Here is a 22,312-nt window from a genome sequence, read left to right on the forward strand (position 1 = left end):
GCTCAGCCCCAGCCCTGCAATGGGACAGCTGGAGGGGCTTAGCTGCAGTCGCCAGAGCTGTCGGGTGCAACATAACTTCAATGGCTCTGCCACATCTCCTGCCATGGCAGGACCTCCATGCTCCCCTGGTAGCAAGGGCATGGCCCTGTGCTCTCCTTACCATCCATGTTCATGTATCGCCGCATCTCCTGGTCCAGGTGGCACTGCTTTTCCTCCAGCTTCAGCTCCTGCACCCTGCGAGGGGAACAAGAGTCATGTAGCAGGGGGTAAGGGGAGCAGGGCTGTCCCTGTGCCAGTGGAATGGGGGGGGGGGAATGCCACTCCATAAGCAAGGACTGAAGGAAGCCTCCCCTTCAATGCTCCATCCCACTGGGCAGCTACTGGCTCTCTCCTGGGCGCACACTTGCTCTCCAGGGCTGGAAGGAGGCTGCAGATGAGCGTGGCTGTCGCAGGGTGCTAAGCATAGCCCCTGGCAGGCAGCAGCAAGCAAGGGCCAAGTGCTCCAGGCGTGACCTGCCACCCTGTTCCAGTGAGGAAGAGGGCACTGGTGGAAAGGCCACGGCACCACAGGCACTCGCCAGCTCTCCTAAGGCCCTGCCATGTGCTTCTGGGACATTGAGGGTCAGCAACTCATGACAGACCCACTGCAGAGACTGGCTGGGAGGCGTTTCTGCTGGCACTGAGTGCCCACTGCCTGGGCATGGGCTGAGTGGTGCCAACATGGCACAGCTGACTGCTCTCCTTGTGCGGGGGAAGGAGGAACAGTGTCTGTGGCTAAAAAGGCAGAGGGCTTGAAGAGCCGTGGCTCAGGCAGGGCAGGGTGCAGGGCACAGGGCATTGGTCCCCCATGCCTGCTCATGGCATGGCCTCTTACGCAATCATGAGGTCTGACTCCTCGGAAACCAGGTTGTTCTTCTTCTGGACCAAATGGAGGAGCTGGTTAATCCACTGGGTCTTCAGCTCTGCCTGGGTTCCTGGGGGCAGGGAGAGGAGGTGGATGCGTAGGCAGGAGGCAGGCTCTATTGCCCGGCCCCCACCCCACGGCCCATTCAACAGGCATGATGCCCAGTCGCAGGTGGACTCCTTACCTCTTTCACCCCGCAGGGACTGCTCCAGCTTGATGCCCTGCTCCTCCAGCTCACGGAACGTCACCTCGATCTCCTCCAGCCGCCTCTGGATGGCCTGGGCAAGACAGACAAAAGTTTACGCTGGCACCGTGTCTGTCTTTCCTGCCCCTGAGGACTTCCTGGGGGAAGATGCTGTCCTTGCCAGCAATTAGCAAAGGTGTTACTGGCCAGGGACCAGTTGAAAACTGGGACCGCTGAAGTGACTTGCCTGAGATCACAGCCAATCAGACACAGAGCTGAGCAGGGAGCCTTAACCTCAGGCCCATGTCCTAAGTAAACACCCTAGTAAATAAAGCTACAGCAGGGGCAGGCAAAATATGGCCTGCAAGCTGGATCTGGCCCACCAGGCCATTCTATCTGGCCTACAGGGCCCCTAAACATTTTAGAAATTTAATATTTACATCTTCCTGGCTGCCTGTCAAAGATGAAAGGAGCCAGGGGCAGTAGGACCCAGGTGAAACCAGGAGAACTCACCAGCAAGGCAGCAAGGCCCTGCTCCTGCATGGGCAGGAGGCAATTGCTTGCCATCCTGCCTAATGCTCTCACTCTGCTTGAGGACAGCTGGCAAGCCCAGCTGCTCCCACCTGCCAGGGCTCTGGGGGCGCTGCTTGACCCCGGGCACAAGCAGGGCTCCCTGGAGGACTAGGAGGATCTCACTGCTCTGTACAAGGCTGCCCCTGCCCACCCAGGTCAGGGACATCCTGGAGCCCTGGGCGTAGGACCTTGCTCTGGGCACTGCCCGCTGCTGCATGGGACTGAGCTTCTGCTTTCCCCTGGGCTGGGCAGGTCCCATGGGCAGCACCATGGCCTCAGTGCAGCAAGGGCAGGCCCAAGTGCCGGAGGCTCACCCGTATCCCCTGCCCAGCTCTGTCAGCACTTGGTGCTGCACTGGGACAGGGAGCCGGAGCTGGGTCAGGCTCAGGCCACAACAGCCGAGCTGGACCTATGGCCACAAGAAGGTGTGAACTTTGACTAGGGCTCAGGTAAGGCCATTTCACAGCCCTGAGCCTTCAACCAGGGCTACACAGGGCTTCCCAGAGCCACAACCAGGGCTGCAGCACATGGCAAAGAGAGGCACTGAGTGCTGGAGCACAGGGCAGAAGCAACCCCCGGAGCCCAGGGCTTGAACCCAGGCCTCCAATTAGTGCTAATGAAGCCTTGATTGAAAAGCAGAACACTTGACTGAAGCTGCAGCAGGGCTGTAATTAGTGCAGGGGGAGAAGCCACCCTCACTGAGGGTGGTGAGCTTGTCTCAGCCCCAAGTGAGGTCCTGCTGCCCCCAGGGCTATGCTTAGGGAGCCAGGCGGGCAGGGCACCTTGTGCAGGGCAGGGAGCTTCCCCCAGCCCCAAGGAGCCCTGCCTGTGCCCAGGGTCAAGCACCCTCCAGAGTCGGGCAGCTCTGCAGGCCAGCAGCGGTCCTGGGGGACCTTCCCCCCACCAAGAGGGAGGTCCCAGCTCCCTACAGGAGTCCCAGGCTCTCAGGAGCAGGCCCAGGGTGGGGCCAAGGCTCCCTTAGGGACAGAGGGGCCATGCCCAGCGAGAGCAGGCTTCTGACTTTGAAGGGCTGGAGAAGGGGGTGCTGCAGGCAGGTCTGCCTCCAGCCCACACCCAGGGGTAGTCCTCATCCAGCACAGGGCAGGGGTGGGGAGCACTGGTCCCCTGGACTCAGAGGTCCCCTTCACAGCCGGAGCAAGGCTCTGCCTCCCAGCACAGTCCCACACAGGGGGCCGCTGGTCTGCCCCTTGCACAGCTCCTGTGTGCCTTTGCATGACAGAAGCTCGTTGGGGCAGTCCTGGGAACAGCATTGGGCCCCCTGTACGAGACCTGCAGGCCCTGGGGTGCTGGTCCAAGTTCTGCCTGGCAGGCACCTGGCCCATGGCCCTTTGCCTTTTGGGGCCCTGGAGGCAGCTCTGCAGCTCAACCTTTGTCTGAACCAGGCCCTGGTGAGGGTATTTGGGCAGATGGCCTTCCCTGGGTCCCCACATATGCGCGCTCTGCAGGACATGGCTGTTCAGCTCCCTGAGAGCAGCCCCAGGCCGTGGCTACTCCCCAAGCCCCAGGTCTCCCTGAGAGCTGGAGGGCCGGGGCACGGTGCTGCGAAGCACGGGCTGGGGGTCCAGATTCTCTTGTGGTTGGAGGCCTCCGAGCCCTGCTTCTCTGCACCCCTTTGGCTGAGGTCACACAGGAGCTGGGACCCCGCAGCGGTCCCTGCTGAGCAGCCAGAGAAGACGGGTCTCTGCAGCCCAGGGGGACGTGCCGTGCGGCTTCACTTTTCCCAGGCAGCACCATGGCCGCAAACAAAGGCAGACCTCCTGGCCTCCAGCCGTATGTCTCCAGACTCGAGCATGGGCGGCTGGAACAAGTCCTCTCTGGCATGGCAAATATGATGGCCCTTGGCTTGCAGCGGCTGCGCAAAATGGGAGTGAAAGCCAGAGACTGCTGCCCCTGTGCAGAGTCAAACCTAGAGGTGGTGCTTGAAAGCACAGGGCTTTGACCACCAGGCCACGAGAGCCACAGTCTTCTCAGGGCTCCTCTTGTAGTGGAGCCAGTGCGTGTCCGCAAGGAAAGAGTCAAGGGACCCAGAAGTGAGGAACTAAGCGAGCCAGGCCCCATGGTGCAGAGTGCAGGGCCTCTTGCTGAGGCCCTGGGTTCAGCTCCTATTGTCTCCCGATTTTGTGGGGAGGCACCTTCCTCTTTCAATGGAGGGGGCCTGGCCGCTGCGCCTCAAGGGGCCCATGGCAGGAGGTGCTCTCAGCTTTCCTGAGTAGTCTGGTGCTAAGGCTGCTACCCTAAACAGCAAAGGTTGTGGGTTCAAGCCCTGCTCTGGTTGGAGCTGTCTGCTCCTTTGTGGTGAGGCCCTGGGAAGAATGAAATGTGATCCCCTGAGGGGAGGGGGGTCTTTTCACTGCAGAATTTTTGCACTTTGAACATGGGGGAGTTGGGGAGGGCAGGGAGCTGGGGTTCCCCAGGTTGCAGGGGGTGCAGCCACATAGCACCCGCCCTGCTCACCCACTCCCCACCACGGCCCTTCGACCAGCCAGGAAGCAATGGGGGCCCCAGGAGCACTGCACTGACTTTGCCTCATCTTGGGGGACTCGGCACATAGCACCCCACATTAACCACTCTGTGACCCCGGCTTGCCCAAAAAATAAGTTGGTGACCTTTAACCTAATTACTGGAGGGATTTGACCGGTCGTGACCCCAAGTGGAACTCTCTGTGACCCCTGGCTTCCCCAAAAAATAAGTTGGTGACCTTTCACCTAATTACTGGGGGGATTTGACCTGTAGTGACCCCAAGCTGAACTCTCTGTGACCCCTGGCTTCCCAAAAAATAAGTTGATGACCTTTCACCTAATTACTGGGGGGATTTGACCTGTAGTGACCCCAACTTGAACTCTCTGTGACCCCTGGCTCCCTCAAAAAATAAGTTGATGACCTTTCACCTAATTACTGGGGGGATTTGACCTGTAGTGACCCCAAGCTGAACTCTCTGTGACCCCTGGCTCCCTCAAAAAATCAGTTGGTGACCTTTCACCTAATTACTTGGGGGGATTTGACCTGTAGTGACCCCAAGTTGAACTCTCTGTGACCCCTGGCTTCCCCCAAAAAATATGTTGATGACCTTTCACCTAATTACTGGGGGGATTTGACCTGTCATGACCCCAAGTTGAACTCTCTGTGACCCCTGGCTTCCCCCAAAAATAAGTTGGTGACCTTTCACCTAATTACTGGGGGGATTTGACCTGTAGTGACCCCAAGTTGCACTCTCTGTGACCACTGGCTTCCCCCAAAAATAAGTTGGTGACCTTTCACCTAATTACTGGGGGGATTTGACCTGTAGTGACCCCAAGCTGAACTCTCTGTGACCCCTGGCTTCCCCCAAAATCAGTTGGTGACCTTTCACCTAATTACTGGGGGGATTTGACCTGTCGTGACCCCAAGATGAACTCTCTGTGACCCCTGGCTTCCCCAAAAAATAAGTTGGTGACCTTTCACCTAATTACTGGGGGGATTTGACCTGTAGTGACCCCAAGTTGAACTCTCTGTGACCCCTGGCTCCCTCAAAAAATAAGTTGATGACCTTTCACCTAATTACTGGGGGGATTTGACCTGTAGTGACCCCAAGATGAACTCTCTGTGACCCCTGGCTCCCTCAAAAAATAAGTTGATGACCTTTCACCTAATTAATGGGGGGATTTGACCTGTAGTGACCCCAAGTTGAACTCTCTGTGACCCCTGGCTTCCCCCAAAAATAAGTTGGTGACCTTTCACCTAATTACTTGGGGGGATTTGACCTGTTGTGACCCCAAGTTGAACTCTCTGTGACCCCTGGCTCCCTCAAAAAATAAGTTGGTGACCTTTCACCTAATTACTTGGGGGGATTTGACCTGTAGTGACCCCAAGTTGAACTCTCTGTGACCCCTGGCTCCCTCAAAAAATAAGTTGGTGACCTTTCACCTAATTACTGGGGGGATTTGACCTGTAGTGACCCCAAGCTGAACTCTCTGTGACCCCTGGCTTCCCCCAAAAATAAGTTGGTGACCTTTCACCTAATTACTTGGGGGATTTGACCTGTAGTGACCCCAAGCTGAACTCTCTGTGACCCCTGGCTTCCCCAAAAAATAAGTTGGTGACCTTTCACCTAATTACTGGGGGGATTTGACCTGTAGTGACCCCAAGCTGAACTCTCTGTGACCCCTGGCTTCCCCCAAAAATAAGTTGGTGACCTTTCACCTAATTACTGGGGGGATTTGACCTGTCGTGACCCCAAGTTGAACTCTCTGTGACCCCTGGCTTCCCCCAAAAATAAGTTGGTGACCTTTCACCTAATTACTGGGGGGATTTGACCTGTAGTGACCCCAAGCTGAACTCTCTGTGACCCCTGGCTCCCTCAAAAAATAAGTTGATGACCTTTCACCTAATTAATGGGGGGATTTGACCTGTAGTGACCCCAAGTTGAACTCTCTGTGACCCCTGGCTTCCCCCAAAAATAAGTTGGTGACCTTTCACCTAATTACTTGGGGGGATTTGACCTGTTGTGACCCCAAGTTGAACTCTCTGTGACCCCTGGCTCCCTCAAAAAATAAGTTGGTGACCTTTCACCTAATTACTTGGGGGGATTTGACCTGTAGTGACCCCAAGTTGAACTCTCTGTGACCCCTGGCTCCCTCAAAAAATAAGTTGGTGACCTTTCACCTAATTACTGGGGGGATTTGACCTGTAGTGACCCCAAGCTGAACTCTCTGTGACCCCTGGCTTCCCCCAAAAATAAGTTGGTGACCTTTCACCTAATTACTTGGGGGATTTGACCTGTAGTGACCCCAAGCTGAACTCTCTGTGACCCCTGGCTTCCCCAAAAAATAAGTTGATGACCTTTCACCTAATTACTGGGGGGATTTGACCTGTAGTGACCCCAAGCTGAACTCTCTGTGACCCCTGGCTTCCCCCAAAAATAAGTTGGTGACCTTTCACCTAATTACTGGGGGGATTTGACCTGTAGTGACCCCAAGCTGAACTCTCTGTGACCCCTGGCTTCCCCCAAAAATATGTTGGTGACCTTTTACCTAATTACTTGGGGGGATTTGACCTGTCGTGACCCCAAGTTGAACTCTCTGTGACCCCTGGCTTCCCCCAAAAATAAGTTGATGACCTTTCACCTAATTACTGGGGGGATTTGACCTGTAGTGACCCCAAGCTGAACTCTCTGTGACCCCTGGCTTCCCCCAAAAATAAGTTGATGACCTTTCACCTAATTACTGGGGGGATTTGACCTGTCGTGACCCCAAGCTGAACTCTCTGTGACCCCTGGCTTCCCCCAAAATCAGTTGGTGACCTTTCACCTAATTACTGGGGGGATTTGACCTGTCGTGACCCCAAGATGAACTCTCTGTGACCCCTGGCTTCCCCAAAAAATACGTTGGTGACCTTTCACCTAATTACTGGGGGGATTTGACCTGTCGTGACCCCAAGATGAACTCTATGTGACCCCTGGCTCCCTCAAAAAATAAGTTGATGACCTTTCACCTAATTACTGGGGGGATTTGACCTGTAGTGACCCCAACTTGAACTCTCTGTGACCCCTGGCTCCCTCAAAAAATAAGTTGATGACCTTTCACCTAATTAATGGGGGGATTTGACCTGTAGTGACCCCAAGTTGAACTCTCTGTGACCCCTGGCTTCCCCCAAAAATAAGTTGGTGACCTTTCACCTAATTACTTGGGGGGATTTGACCTGTTGTGACCCCAAGTTGAACTCTCTGTGACCCCTGGCTCCCTCAAAAAATAAGTTGGTGACCTTTCACCTAATTACTTGGGGGGATTTGACCTGTAGTGACCCCAAGTTGAACTCTCTGTGACCCCTGGCTCCCTCAAAAAATAAGTTGGTGACCTTTCACCTAATTACTTGGGGGGATTTGACCTGTAGTGACCCCAAGCTGAACTCTCTGTGACCCCTGGCTTCCCCCAAAAATAAGTTGATGACCTTTCACCTAATTACTGGGGGGATTTGACCTGTAGTGACCCCAAGCTGAACTCTCTGTGACCCCTGGCTTCCCCCAAAAATAAGTTGGTGACCTTTCACCTAATTACTGGGGGGATTTGACCTGTCGTGACCCCAAGTTGAACTCTCTGTGACCCCGGCTCCCTCAAAAAATAAGTTGGTGACCTTTCACCTAATTACTGGGGGGATTTGACCTGTCGTGACCCCAAGCTGAACTCTCTGTGACCCCTGGCTTCACCCAAAAATAAGTTGGTGACCTTTCACCTAATTACTGGGGGGATTTGACCTGTCGTGACCCCAAGTTGAACTCTCTGTGACCCCTGGCTTCCCCAAAAAATAAGTTGGTGACCTTTCACCTAATTACTGGGGGGATTTGACCTGTAGTGACCCCAAGCTGAACTCTCTGTGACCCCTGGCTTCCCCCAAAAATAAGTTGGTGACCTTTCACCTAATTACTGGGGGGATGTGACCTGTCGTGACCCCAAGTTGAACGCTCTGTGACCCCTGGCTTCCCCAAAAAATAAGTTGGTGACCTTTCACCTAATTACTGGGGGGATTTGACCTGTAGTGACCCCAAGTTGAACTCTCTGTGACCCCTGGCTTCCCCCAAAAATAAGTTGGTGACCTTTCACCTAATTACTTGAGGGGATTTGACCTGTCGTGACCCCAAGCTGAACTCTCTGTGACCCCTGGCTTCCCCCAAAAATAAGTTGGTGACCTTTCACCTAATTACTGGGGGGATTTGACCTGTCGTGACCCCAAGTTGAACTCTCTGTGACCCCTGGCTTCCCCCAAAAATAAGTTGGTGACCTTTCACCTAATTACTTGAGGGGATTTGACCTGTCGTGACCCCAAGCTGAACTCTCTGTGACCCCTGGCTTCCCCCAAAAATAAGTTGGTGACCTTTCACCTAATTACTGGGGGGATTTGACCTGTAGTGACCCCAAGCTGAACTCTCTGTGACCCCTGGCTTCCCCCAAAAATAAGTTAGTGACCTTTCACCTAATTACTGGAGGGATTTGACCTGTCGTGACCCCAAGTTGAACTCTCTGTGACCCCTGGCTTCCCCCAAAAATAAGTTGGTGACCTTTCACCTAATTACTGGGGGGATTTGACCTGTAGTGACCCCCAATGTGACCTGTAGTAACCCCATGTTGATCTCTCTCTGTGACCCCGCTTGCCCTGAGAATTGGGCTGTGACCTTTCCCCCATTTAGGGGGGACTTGAGCCCTCTGTGACCCCTCCCATAGTCTGGTCCTCTCAGCGCTCCCTTCTCCTGCCGTGACCCTGACGTGCCATCCCTCAGTCTCAGCTGGTGACCAGGCACAGTGGTGTCACTATAGGCGTGCGATCATCAGTGTGCCGTGCCATTTCTCATGAGCTTGTTAACACGAGGAGGGAAGAGCTGATTCCAAGGATGGAGCAAGGTCCTTTCTTGACTCTAGTAATGTGACCATCAAGAAGCCGTGGAGAGGCCATTTTAATTCTCTAGCATTCACATGAAAAATGTCTCCCAGTAGGAACGTTTGTCACTAGGAATAATGGTTACTTCTGCTATTTGGGTGGAGAGGGAAATAATAAGGAAGAGTGATGGGGGGTTGTGCACTTTGTCACAGGCACCAGGGAACTCACTGAAGTACATGAAAGCTCCAGCCTGGCTGGGGCTCAAACCCACAACCTTTATAAGCCAGGGTGGCAACCATCTCACTGGAGTACCAGGGAGGGCTGACTGTATGTGCTGCTGTGGACCCCTTGAGGCGCAGTGACCAGCCCCCTCCATTGAAGGAGGAAGGCGCCTCCCCACAAAACAGGGAGAAGCCAGGACCTGAACCCATGACCTCAGGACCCACAGTGGGAAGCCCTGCACTGTGCACCACAGGACCTACCTGAGTCAGCTTTTCACTTCTGGGCCCCTTGACTCTTTCCCTGCGGACACGCACTGACTCCATGACAAGGGGAGCCCTGGGAAGACCGTAGCCCCTGCCTGCTACGTGGCCTGGTGGTCAAGGCCCCATACTTTCAGAGAGGGCCTGTGGGTTTGACTCTACACAGGGCCAGCATCCTCTCGCCCCAGCTTTCACTCTTGCTTTTCCCAGCAGTGCTTGCGCAGCCGCTGCAGGCCAAGGGCCATCATATTTGCAATGCTGTAGAGGACTTGTTCCAGCCACCCATGCTCGAGTCCAAACACATTGGGCCAGAGGCCGGGTGGTCTGCCTTTGTTTGCGGCCACAAGAGCTGCCCGGACAAAGCAAAGCTGCGCAACACGTCCCCCTGGGCTGTGGGGACCAGTTTGCTCTGGTTGTTCATCAGGGTCCCAGCTCCTGCATGAGCCCAGCCAAGGGGGTGCCGAGAAGGGGGGCTCAGGGGCCTCCATCCCCAGCCCGTGCTTTGCAGCACTGTGCCCCAGCCCCCCAGGTTATCGGTGAGACCTGGGCTTGGGGGGCAGCTGCAGCCTCAGGCTGCGTCTGGGAGCTGAAGAGCCGTGTCCTGCGGAGTACGGCTATATGGGCACCCAGGGGAGGCCGCCTGCCCAAATACCCTCCCCGGGGCCTGGTTCAGACCAAGGTCGAGCTGTGGAGCTGCCTCCAGGGCCCCAGAAGGCAAAGGGCCACAGGCCAGGCTGCCACTGGGACCAACACCGCCGGGCCTGCTGTCCTCATACAGGGGTCACAATGTTATGCCGAGGAGGCCGTTTCTGCTGTCCAAATACCCACAGGGCCTTTGCAAGGGGCTGTACAGCAGCCAGCACAGCCGCCACTGTGGGACACCCTCCTCCGCCCTGCGTTGGGAGGCAGAGCCTTGCACTGGCTGTGGGGGGACCTCTGAGCCCAGGGGACTGCTGCTCCCCATCCAGGGTCTGCAGGGAAGCTCCTCTGACCTTCCTGGCAGGGTGCCCTGACCTGTGTTCGATCACGGCCACACATGGCCGCAGGCTGAAGGCAGGCCTGCCTGCAGCATCGCCTCTTCCAGCCCCTACAGCCACCTCCACACCACCAGCTTACCCTGAGCACCCCCATGAGTTTTATCAAGCCAAGTTCTCTGTTACAGCCACATCTCCTCTGGTCCCACCAGGCAGCTCTGGAGCAAGGATTCCTGTCCTTACAATACAACCCCCCAACTGCAGCAGCCACCAGGTCAAGAGCAAGCCTAGATGGGCCACTGCTCTGTTCTCATGCAGCCACATCTGAGATCCTGGCTGTCTCCACTGGCAAGAACAGAGCAGGACAGACAGGAAAAATCCAAGGCAGCATAATGGGCAGGGGAGGCTGTGACTGGGATGGCACTGGGTGACAGCTGGGTGACACCTGCTGGAGAGGACAGCAGGAGAACAAAGCTCCACAGCCTGCTGCATTGCCAAAGAAGAGTAAAGGGGCCAGGATACCTTTACGGAGGAGAAATGCTGATAGAAAGGGGCCTGCTGTGCACAGTTTGCTGTCGCCAAGCTACAAAACAATGTAGTGGGTACGTGGGTTTTTCCAGGCTTCTGCAATTTGCTGGTTGCCCCATCGGGCCAGGAAGGGCTTCTCTCCCCTCCTGGTGCTACATGTGTCAGGGTTTATCTTTTTTCACCTTACTCGGAGGCACTGGGTGTGGGCTACAGCCAAACCAGGGGACTTTGACTGGGGTGTGCCGGTGTTCTTCCTGGGACTGAAACCTGGAGGAGCCTGCTTAGGTCTTCTTGGTCAGGGTCAGGCCGATCACCACATCAGGAGGAGGAAGGAATTCTACCCCACAGTCAGACTGGTCTGTCCTGTAGGGGTTTTGCTATGTAGCGAAGGGGAACATGGTCCTCTTCCTTTCAGCCCCAGTATATTTAACAGCCTTGCAGTGGCACGTGCCGTTGTCCCCCTGCTTTGCTGGTGACAGGTTCGGGTGCTCTCGGGCTATGTGCCTTGCAGGTGTGTGACAGGGCTCTTTGTGGAGTGTAAGGACTAGGTTAGACGAGCACTGGTGTGTAACATCTTGGAAAGGGATGCACTTGCCTTGAGCTGGGGGTTGGACTACCTGACCTCCTGGGGTCTATGAATCTGTGCTCTTCCCTAGCCCTGTCCCTTGGACGGGGCCAGGCAGGGGCATTACCTGGGCTTTACAGAACCTCTTCATCTGGGCCTCCTTGGCGCGACGGGTCAGCGTTCTCCTCCACGTGGGGTACTTCTCCTTCACGTCCAGAATCTCGGCCTGGAAGCAGAGCACAAGGGAAGGGGGCAAAAGAAGCCATGTTTCTTACAGGGCTCACAGCAGGCAGGGGAGAGCCCAAGAGACTGGAGACATCTTCAAGCCTGATAAAGGACTTAAATGAGCATTTCCCTATTGGCTTTAAACAGGCAAATGGCCAGGCCCCAGCCAGAGAGCTGAGTGTCTAATTAGAGAAGAGGAGGAAGATGAAGAAAGCAGAACAGAGAGGTAGATGGAGGGGAACAGATGTAGCTGCAGGGAACAAGGAGCACTTCATTATAACCAGCTTCAAACTCACGTCTGCTAAGTACGCAGCATCCTCACTCGCTGCTGCCGCCACCTCCTCCTCCTCTTCCTCATCGCTGTCAGTCTCCTGCAAGTCTGTCCAGAGAAGCAGCATTTAGGCCTGGCCTCTGCAGCTGGTCCTTGGGCGCTGGGGGTCTGCTCCCATTTGGGGATTCAGTCAGCCAAGCTGGTCCCAGCCCAAGGCTGCCAGCTCAGAAGCCAGTCTGTGCCAAGCGGGATGGAGGTTTTTATGAGCTGAGCACCCGTCTGTTGGCAACCAAACCCACCAACCTCGCTGCGCACCACACAATGGCCACTGGGAGCTGCCTTCTGCCTAACCTGGGCTGGACGGGAACCGGTCCCCTGGAGAGGAAGGGGTGTTCCGATCCCTTTCCTCAGATGTGACCTAAATCATTGCCTTATGTAACATTTCTGGGAAGGCACAGATGGCCCAGCCCTCGCTGCTCTGTCTGCCTGCCCCAGAGGGCCGTTTGGCAGGGAAAGCCACCCCACCCGTGATACTGGGAAGGGAGTTCACAGCGGCACCCGGCAACTGAGCTGCATCGGGCCTAGAGACTCAGCCTGCAATTACCTTCCTCCTCCTCCTCCTCCTCGGGGAACCTGTGCTGGTCCCAGTCGACCTTCCCCCTGTCTGGGGCACTCCAGGTCACCGCTTTGTGCCCTGGCCTGGGCTGCTGCGGCTGGGGCTCCCCCTGGATCTCTGTCTCAGCGTCTGAAGTCAGGTTCAGCGTGGCCAGTCTGAGCTTCTCCAGATCCGACAAGAAAATCTTCTTCCTCTTTCCAGTGTCGTCTTCCCGCTCTGTGTCCTCCCTGGACTCTGCAGGCACAGACACCTTTTCCAAAGGCAGAGGCTCTGGACTGGTGGGCTGCAGCGGCGTTCCCGGGTGGCTGTGTTCGTGGATGCCTTGTTCCTCCCGTTGAGGTCTGCTGTCTCCTAATCCAGGCCCAGGCTCCTCTGGCAGGACCCCGGCTCCCACCCCAGAGGGCACGGTGTCCCCTGCAATCTCCTCCAGCATCTCTTGGGCTTCCTGCTCATCCACACTGCTCAAAGTCCCATTCTCACTGTAGGGGCTGATGGCCACCTTGTCTTCTCCAGCCCCTTCCCGTGGCTCTGCAGGGTGATCTGCTGTCACTTGATTCGAGAGGGAGCCCGGGCTGCCTGGAGGACCTGGCAGATCAGAATTAGTTTCCATTCTTGCTTCCTCGGAGGCCAAGCCTGGGCTGCCAGGGTCCAAGGCAGCGCGGTGTTGGATGCTCCGGGACGGATCCTAGCAGGAACCAAATGCAGAGCATTAGCCTTCCCGGTGAGTTAGCGCTATGAGTGGATGTGGCTGTCTGCCGATGGCTGGGAGACAGCCGCAGGGGACCTCACTGGCTGGTTACCAGGGAACCCCAGACTTCAGTTCCCAGGCACAGCTGTATCTGCTGGGAGGGACCTGGGCAGCCCTCAGCTCGGCCCCAGAAGTGGGATCCTACTTACTGTGGGTGGCAGCATGTCCAGGCTGTGGGGGTTGTAGTGCAGCAGGCAGTAGAAGTGTCCTGAGGACATAAAGCAGACAGTGTCGTGAGCTGCCCCATCTCTCAGCAAACAGCTCCAAGAGTACGGCAGTACTCCAGCTGAGGCAGGTCGGAACCACTGGCTGCAGCAACACGCCGCCTGAAGGGTTGGGTGTTGGCTGCAAGCAAAGCCATGGACTTCGACCAGACCGTGCCAACGCTCCTGTAGGCCACTGGCTAGGTTCTTGCCTTTCCTGGGCTCTTGCCCAGAGGCTCTTGCCCTTCCTCTCTGGGTCAGACTGATAGCCATATCTGGGGTGAGAAAGGTCAGATTGGTGCAGACAAGGGGGTTTTGCCTTCCTCTGCTGCGGAGGCACAACCCTCTTTCTCGCATCTCTCAAATGTATTAACCAGCCTTGCAGGCAGGACACAGCCAGTGCCCCCGTCCCCCCTCTGCTTTACCTGCAGCAGGTTCAGGTGCTCTTGGTGTTTTCAAGCTGTGTGCCTTGTAGGCATGTGATCAGGCTGATTGGTTCGACAAGCACTAGTATAGGACGGCTTGGATGAGGATGCACCTGCCTGGAGCCAGGGGCTGAACTGGGTGATCTCGTATGAAAGGAGGAGAGGAGCCGAGAGAAATGCAGCCACTGCCTGCCTGTCTCAGGTCCATGACAAAGTGATGGAAAAGGGCCACAGGGGCTGGGCCAGGTCAAGAAAACTCATGTGACTTCTCAGATGGGAAGGTGGCTACTTGCTGCATCTCCAAGCCCAGAGCAGGTCAGCAAAGCCGATGCTGCCAATCCCCATGTTTGCTTTTCTGGAATCTTTTCTCTCAGGCTTTATGGAAGGAAACAATTTGCTCGCCTGGCACTCTGATAACGAGCACATCAACCCCACGCAGCTTTCCTGAGCCTGGAGGGCAGCACAGATGTTCCCATAAGGCAGGGGCTGTTTCTTTGTTAATTAAATCATAGAGAAGTGGGGCTGGAAGAGACCTCCAGAGGTTACATCTAGTCCATCCCCTGCCTGAGGCAGGACCAGTCCTGTCTAAACCATCCTGTCTAAAATCCATAATTTAACCTCTTAGTAAAATTACTGTCAGCCCTGACACAGCACAAGGCATCACACCCAAACCTGCCACAGGTAAAGCAAGGGAACCACAGCAGCCAACATCCTGCTTCTGTAAAAAGGTGGCTCAAGAGATCCCCGGTAGAGGCCAGTAGAGACACCAGTTAAACAAAAACTTTCCCCTGAGGAGTTCCACCTGCTCGTATCTCCCAGGAAGGAAAGGCTGGTGGCGAAACTGGCCAATGCATAGAGGAAACTGGTGTGGGGTGTGCCCAAAACTCAAAGAAGGGAAATAAAGGGAAAACCCCCTCAGCAGGAATCAGGGCAGGTAAAATGCATTTTTAAGCCCCCACCCTCCTCTAGTAGCTCAATGTGCTCCTAGTAAAATCGGCATTGGCTAACCACAAGGTTTTAAGCTGCCCGTGTTCCTTGAAAACAGGTTGTAAGCGCAGTGGAAGTGAGACTGAGATCCTGTGCTTCTTACTGGTCTCTGGTCTGGAGAGGTCTCACTGGCCTCCTCTCTAGCTGGCCACAGCCAGCACCGTTTCTTCCCACTGGTGCAGCACTGGTGCCAAGGCTATCCTATAGGGATTTGCTAGCGCTCTGTCGCAGTGAGCCAGTGAAGTGTAGGGGATGCTAGGGACGATCACAGAAACTGCAGACAGCGAACTGGCAAGTGAGAGCACTGACACACCATCCTACATCCCAGACATGCACCTCAGTTTGAAGGGGAGCACTGTTTGTTGCAGGGGCTGTGCGAGGCCATCACACCAGCCCATGACAAACAGCCCAGCAGCCTACTTGGGGGTGGAGGAGAACAGTCAGTTGGTAAAATGCACAACAGGAGGGAAGGGCTAAGGACCCTGGCACAAGCCTACACCTGGACAGTACCTTCCTAAGGTAGTCACCTGCCACCACCCCCAGCCCCAGACTCACCATCCTCCTCATTGAAGGCAAAGTCGCCCAGGCGCAGCGTGGCACCACAGTGCCAGCACTGGAAGCAGCCTCGGTGGAAGAAGTGCCCCTCGGCGCTGACCCTCTCCAGGATGTACACCCGCTGACCGCAGAAGTAGCAGGCATCACTGCTCTCTGCGGGGGACACGGCTGAGCTCTGCAAAGGAGACCACATAGCCTCAGCTGAGAGGGCTGGCCCCAGGGCTGGGCACTACCTGCTGGCTAAAGTGCCGGGCCCTGGCAGACAGCTGATCCCACACCTGTCTGGGCTGCTCCATTTGTGAGCTGGGAGTTGGTTCCTCTCCAGGGCCCACGCGGGGCTGTCAGAGGCTCAGGCAGGAAAGGGATGCCCAAGGATGCATGGCAGAGCCTGGCACAAAAGGGCTGATGGGGTAAGGAAATGCCATAGCCCCTTCCCAGGGCTGTCCCTGGCACACAAGAATATAAACACCATTAGGCTCTGCTCTCCTAAATGCTTCGGCCACTCCCAGCTCAACCTAGATCCAAAGACGGGGGGGCAGCCCCTTGCTTCACCCTCCTCACCCCCAGGCCAGGCACTCCCTGTTAAGTGGACTGGACTTTCCCTTGCAACACCCTCCCCATCACCTATAGAAAATGCAGGAGACCTTTGGGCCAAAAGCAATCTGCCCATTTGCCCTTGCTGCTTTGCAAGAAGCAGACACTGACCTGCCTCTGCACCGTGGGGAACTTGGGGACCTCAGTCTCCGGGGTTTGAGGCTGCTCACGACTCCCCTGGCCAAGGTCAACAACAGAGGAGTCACCTTCCAAACTTGAGTCCAGCTAAACAGCAACCCAACAGTGGAGAGCTCAGTGTGTCATTCTGGCCCACCAAAAGTTAACAGGACCGTGGCTCCTTCCCCAGTGTGGACACGAGAGGAGACTGGGCCCATACTGCAGCATCAGGCATTGTGTGCCAGCCCCCTGCTGTCCACGCAGCACCCATACCTTCGAGGCTGAGTGCGCCCACTGTCTGGGCAAAACGCCTGGGGTCTAATGAGAGGAGACAGTGCCAGCGAGGCCAGGCAGAGAATAGCTGAAGGACCCAGATGGCAAACAGAGCCACTCAGGGACACAGCAGCCCAGGCCCCTTCAGCCCAGGAGCACAGGAACATTTTCAGCCCTGAGACTCCCCCTCCAGCCCATCAACTAGCTGATACAAGGATCAGTACATGTGGTGCATGTGGCAGGAGGCTGAGGGCCTGCTCCGTCAGTTGGTGTTTGCAGGTAGCGTCTACACGAGCAGCCCATATACACCCCAACCCACCGCACAGCCACCTTGCCAGACATGTGCGGGGGAGCAATGCCTCGGGTCAGTGCCCTGAGGCTGCACCACATGCCTGTGCTTATGGGATCCATGTGGAATCAGCCTTTTTTTTGGAAAATGTTTTGTGTTCCAAGTCAAATTAGCCAATTCAGTTTCGAATCCTTTCGATTGAGCAACACTCAATCATTCAAGCACCATACATGGCACTACAACCACCAAGTATCCTCCACCCCAGATTTTTCAGCCTGGGGCTTCAGATACTCCCAGATCCATTGGTGGACATCCTACATGCAGGCCCATGCCTGGAGGCTTGGGATTCGGATGTCCCCGAGTCTCGCTTGCCCTTGACAAAAGGCCACAGGAGCAAGCTAGGGAAAAGTCCCCCATTTCCATAAAGTAGGCATGTAGCTGAGATCCTCCCAGTAGAAGATAGCCATTGGAAAGCTAATTATAAGACTCATGTAGGGCGTCCCGTCTGCAGTGCACTGGACGGGGGTACACCTTTTACTACACAATCCCATTCAAGTCTACCCTGGACCTTCCTCAGCACCCAGCACCCCACATACCCCACTCTCCCGTAACCAAATTCCCTCCAGGCACTCCCTTCTCAGGGATGTGGCCTGCTTTCCCCATCGCACCCTGCAGTGATGCACCCAAGGACCCCAATCTTGTGTCCAGCATCACAGTGCACCAGCTCCCATCCTGGCCCCAGACAGCACATTTCAGGGAGCTAAACTCACCATTGCTTCCTTCTTTGTCTTCTTGGTCTCAGCATCCTGCTGGGAGCGGTCCTGAAATCAGAGATGGGGCTGGCTGAGCAAGGCTGTGGCAGACAGGCCAGATCCCTTCCATATCACTGTGCTGCCCCACCTTGTCCCCTCAGTGCCGCCTGGCAGGGCAGACATCCCCGCTGCCCATGAGGGGGCTCAGGGAGGGAAGGGCACCAGCTGCCTGGCCCCAGGGAGGAGTGCCCATGTGACAGGGCAGCTCATGGGCTGCAACCAGGTGCCAGCCGCAGGTCCAGGCCCTGCCACATGGAGAACCCCTGGGGCCATTACCTGGGCACGCTTGCGTGTCAGACTCAGACTCTTCTGGAGCTTGCTGAGGAACAGGATGGCTCCCCTGGTGCCACGTGGTGTCAGCGACTTCCTCACCCGCTCCTCTGGTTCTGTGAGAGGGAACCCACACCACGCGTGTTACATGGGGCCGGCCCCGAGAGAGCCCAGCCAGCGTTCCCCGAACCCAGCCTCCCCCTAACCGAGGCTGGACGAGAACACAACCGGGGCTGCACGTAGTTACAACCATGGGGGAGGCAAGAAGGCAGCCCAGGGAGACCCAGCCCTGCCCAGAGATTTCTCACCTGGAGGCACCTCGAAGGCATCGAAGACCTGGCTCAGGTAGGCGATGAGGCCAAGCTGGTCAGGCTCAGACATTGAGGCCATTTCAGTGCTGGAGAGAACAGGCGAGATGCCCAGCTCCTGCTCGGCCAGGTCCAGGGCCATCTGGTTATTCCCAATGGGGTCATTCTGAGCCAGGGAGTCGAAATCTCTAGGGACAGACACAGGGCATCAGCTTTGTGCTGTCCTCAGTGGTCAGGCCAAGAGACTGCATCAGCCCCTGGCCTGTGGGGTTCAAGTGAATGGGTCTGACGTTGTGTGGACGGGGCAGCCAGGGTCTAATTAGAAAAGGGAGGAATCAGTGAACTGGAAAACAGGGGCCAGCAGCAAGGGAGGCATCATTTTCCCTTCTGTAACACACCTCCCTCCCCTCCAATTCCACCGTCAAATTAAGAGGAGCTGAGCCTCCGGGGCAGCACCGCCTGGGTCACCCACCCACCCACCCACTCAGCAGCCCCTGGGACAGGCCGGAGACTTACAGCAGGTCGGGACGGAAGTGATGGATGAGGGCGCACAGGGCCAGGCCGCTCTTCCAGGAGTGCATGAAGTCTGTCACAGCCACGCCACGGTAGCCGGCTGTATGCGCCTGACACCAGTGCAGCAGCTCCTCGTAGCCCCTGCTGGAGTCTGGGGACACAGAAAGAGGAAGCGCTGGCATGTCAGGGCACGGCGGTGGCTGGGCAGAGGCTCCGCAGCCAGGGAGCAGCCAGCATGTCAGGGAAGAAACCCCACACACCACACCTCCAAGCAAGCCTTCGGCCCTCGGTGCAACCACCAGCGCCGGGAGCTGCCAGGGTCCCAAGTGCAGCTGCACCATGACCCAACGAGTTGGTCATGTCATCAGGCCCCAGAACTGAGTGCAAGGCCACATCATTCTCAGAGAGGACGGCATCTCCTGCAGCTACCCTGCCAGCCCATTGGTGCCCCAAATCCACCCCGATCCACAGGCCAAGGCCCAGGACACATTTCCATGGTGTCCCTTGCATGGTGCGCTCAACCCAAGGAAGGAGGGGCAGTGAGAGGATTCTAGGGAAGAAACCGAGACCATCATGTCCTGCTGCCCCCTCTCCCATGTCAGTGGGGTTCCCCACCCCTCTGCCAGCACCGACATACCTCCCCTGGCCCTCAAGATTGCCCGTGTGCTGCAGAAGAGAGCAGGAGGGAGAGGGAAAGCTGAGAGGGGAGCAGAGCAGGGGCCTGGAGACAAAGAAGGGAGGAGGGGGCACGTGCCACAGAGCACACACAGCATGGGAGCCCCAAGACAGACCCGGACACAGGGTTCTCCCGCTGTCTCAGCCAAAAGCTGAAAGCCAAATGCTGTCACAAAAGAGAGATCAATATTTAATTGGTGCACGCCCAGCCCTGTGTGCCAAGGAAGTTGTGCCAGGCATCACGAGTCCCTGTCTGCCACACTCACCAGAGGGTGTGTCACCAGGGTTTATGTACCCAGCTGGGAAGTGTGTGCAGATGTCACGGTTCAAGGGAAGAGGAAAAGCTGGGCCCTTAAGACAAGATTCATTCACTGCCCCACACACTGGAAAGCTCACCTGGCCCAGGGCAGGTTTCAACCCTGGATTAGAAACCCAGTCCTGTGCCCCTGAAGTCAGTGGGAGCTTTGCAACAGGCCCAGAATCATGCCCAGGAATAGCCCATCTGTCTAGGCACCAAAACAAACCTTCCCCTTGGGAGGGGAATATGCCTCCCAGCCAGAGCCCAGAGAGGGAGCTATCCTCTGGCTTCTTTATTTCACAGGCTGCTCAGGTGATGATGCCTGAACCACAGAAGACGGGCTCCTTGTGCGAGCGTCCCTCTGAGAATCACACCAGGGAGGAAGTGGAGTTTATCCGAACCATTTTAAAACAACTGGAAGGCACACGGCTCCTCTGACCTGACCACCCATGGCACCAAACAAGCTCCGAGCAGAGATCACTTCGCAAACATGCAGCCAGTGCTGGGGGGTGGAAACTGCAGCTGGCCGACATGCATGAGAAGCCAAGAACACGTGAACTAATGTGATGGGGAGCATTTGGGATGGACAGCATTAAATGCGGGCTCTGAGCATATCGTCCAGCAGTCCCACCCTATCAGACAGCCAGATCGTGAGCTTGCCAAGGCAGGGACTGCCCTGTCAATTATCTGTACATACCCTGGCACAGGGGGCCGTGAGGCTGCAATGGGGTTCCCAGGCATAACAGGACTAAACACACACCTACCCATGGGGATTCAGCTACCTAAGGAGGACTAACCCCTGCCCCCAGGCAGCGCTGGAAGACCTTGTCTCTCACTCACTTCCTGGGACCCCTGTGCTGCTCAGGGAGCCAACCCCTCTTTAACAACACTCACTCCTCTCTGCATCCTCCTGTTCCTGGTCTATTATGGGGCTGCCCGATTCCCGCTGACCCATTCACTCCCTGATGTGCCTCTGCCTGATTTCAGCTGCACACCCCCTGGGCCCAACCCTGCCCAATCCACGGCCTGTGAGACGCTGAGCACCCTGCAGTTAATCTGACAATAGCATCAGCATCCCCTGGCAGGGCAGGGAGGTCAGGATTTAAAGGGGGCTAATACAACTCTGATCTCCCTGCAGAAGAGCAGGAGAGAGAGGGGATGCAGGGAGGGCCAGACTGGCTCTGTTAGCTCAGGGATGCCCTGTCCTCCTCCACCTAGTCAAAGGGGCATGCGCCCTGTAGGCATGGATGCTCCTGAGCACCAGCTGCTGGGGTCCAAGCAGGCACAAGGAGACAGTAATGAGGAGGTCAGTGACAGGGTGGAAACCATAGAGGGGGGCTCTGAAGTGGGCTATGTGGGGCAGAGGCTCAGTACAGACACTGGGAGGAGGGGAAAGCTTCCAGATGCTGCTGCGGTTAAAGGCAGAGAGGGGTGGTACCAGGGCGGGAACATCTGGACTTGCCTGTGCTGATGCGATTGTCTCTCTTCTTATGATCGTGCTCCACCATTCCCGTGAGGTACTGGTCACGCACCTGCACACAGAAACACCCAGGCTGTGGGTTACTGAGGCTGCAGCAGCAAGACAGCCACAGAAGAAGGGGACCGAGCTCTCAGGGAAGGGAGGTTGAAACCTCAGCAGAGGGAAACTCTCACACAAGGAGCCCATATCCTGCACACCAGCCTTGCACACCTGCAGCCACCCCCGCATGACCTTTGTGAGGAGCCAGCGACGCAGGAACTGTGTGGCTCCCTGCTTTCTCCTCCACCGCCAGGAGCACAGGAGATAAAACTGGGGGCTGAGCAGTCCCTTCCTGAGTTACCCTCCTGCTTGAGAGCTGTGAGAACTCCCCAGCCCTCCTCTACCATCCCGAGAGCAGGGGCTGGGGCTGTGAGGAATCAGCACGGCATGGGGGATCCTACAATTTGGACAGACCTTATTGCCACCAGGGGTGGAGCAGAGATCTTGCAAACTCATGTCACTCAGTGCTTGGCCCCCAGGATGACAGGTGCCTGTCACGTCAGCTAAGAACACCACCCCCAAGCATTCCTCTGTGGAGGTCACGAATCCAGCGGGTAGGTAGAAACAGCTTTAGGAGCAAGGACCACTGCTCATTCCACCACCAGCTTAGAGCCCTGGTGGGGTGTGACTGAGTTACCTGGTTGGGCTTTATGGAGTTGAGATTGATGTTGGGGTAGCGCGTGGTAGGGTCAATGCTGTACTGGCTGATGTTCTTGTTGGTGTTGTCAGCAGACGTCTGGGACAGGTGCTGGTATATGCTTTCCCTGTACAGGGGAAACCGTGTGGGTTCATGAGATGGTCCAGGCAGATCCCATAGCTGTGATGGTGTCACCACAGGCAGGGGACACTTCCTGACAGTCCATGGACTTGGGGTGTGGAGTTAGTGCTGGTGAAAGGTACCACCAGACTGAAAGCCCAGGAGGCCTGAGCCCCTATTTGTCCACCGCAACAGGGCAGACCTCCGCCACACTTGAGGAGGGACCCTCCTGGAGCCGTGAGAGGTGCCCCATCCCCAGGGGGCTCTTAGTCACTGGCG

At 56.4% G+C, this 22,312-nt stretch overlaps 1 protein-coding gene across 5 annotated transcripts in view; it reads right to left on the bottom strand.

Annotated features, from left to right (window-relative positions):
* The window catches only part of LOC102565781 (F-actin-monooxygenase MICAL1), a 44,656-nt gene that overhangs the window by 2,649 nt on the left and 19,695 nt on the right, over positions 1-22,312 (bottom strand). For 3 of the 5 annotated variants that reach the window (XM_059717610.1, XM_059717609.1, XM_059717611.1), the window contains 15 exons: positions 21,914-22,040; positions 21,220-21,289; positions 18,788-18,935; positions 18,272-18,459; positions 17,970-18,079; positions 17,652-17,702; positions 16,314-16,427; positions 15,609-15,783; positions 13,588-13,646; positions 12,679-13,375; positions 12,100-12,182; positions 11,706-11,804; positions 1,089-1,182; positions 875-974; positions 161-234 (listed from right to left, as the gene is read on the bottom strand). In XM_059717610.1, the coding sequence (XP_059573593.1) occupies positions 161-234; positions 875-974; positions 1,089-1,182; positions 11,706-11,804; positions 12,100-12,182; positions 12,679-13,375; positions 13,588-13,646; positions 15,609-15,783; positions 16,314-16,427; positions 17,652-17,702; positions 17,970-18,079; positions 18,272-18,459; positions 18,788-18,935; positions 21,220-21,289; positions 21,914-22,040 (2,189 nt within the window). The remainder of the gene's footprint in view (positions 1-160; positions 235-874; positions 975-1,088; positions 1,183-11,705; positions 11,805-12,099; positions 12,183-12,678; positions 13,376-13,587; positions 13,647-15,608; positions 15,784-16,313; positions 16,428-17,651; positions 17,703-17,969; positions 18,080-18,271; positions 18,460-18,787; positions 18,936-21,219; positions 21,290-21,913; positions 22,041-22,312) is intronic. The other 2 variants (XM_059717612.1, XM_059717613.1) reach the window with 2 other exon arrangements.

Source organism: Alligator mississippiensis, chromosome 14 (assembly GCF_030867095.1).
Source record: "Alligator mississippiensis isolate rAllMis1 chromosome 14, rAllMis1, whole genome shotgun sequence".
NCBI classification, from domain to species: Eukaryota; Metazoa; Chordata; order Crocodylia; family Alligatoridae; genus Alligator; species Alligator mississippiensis.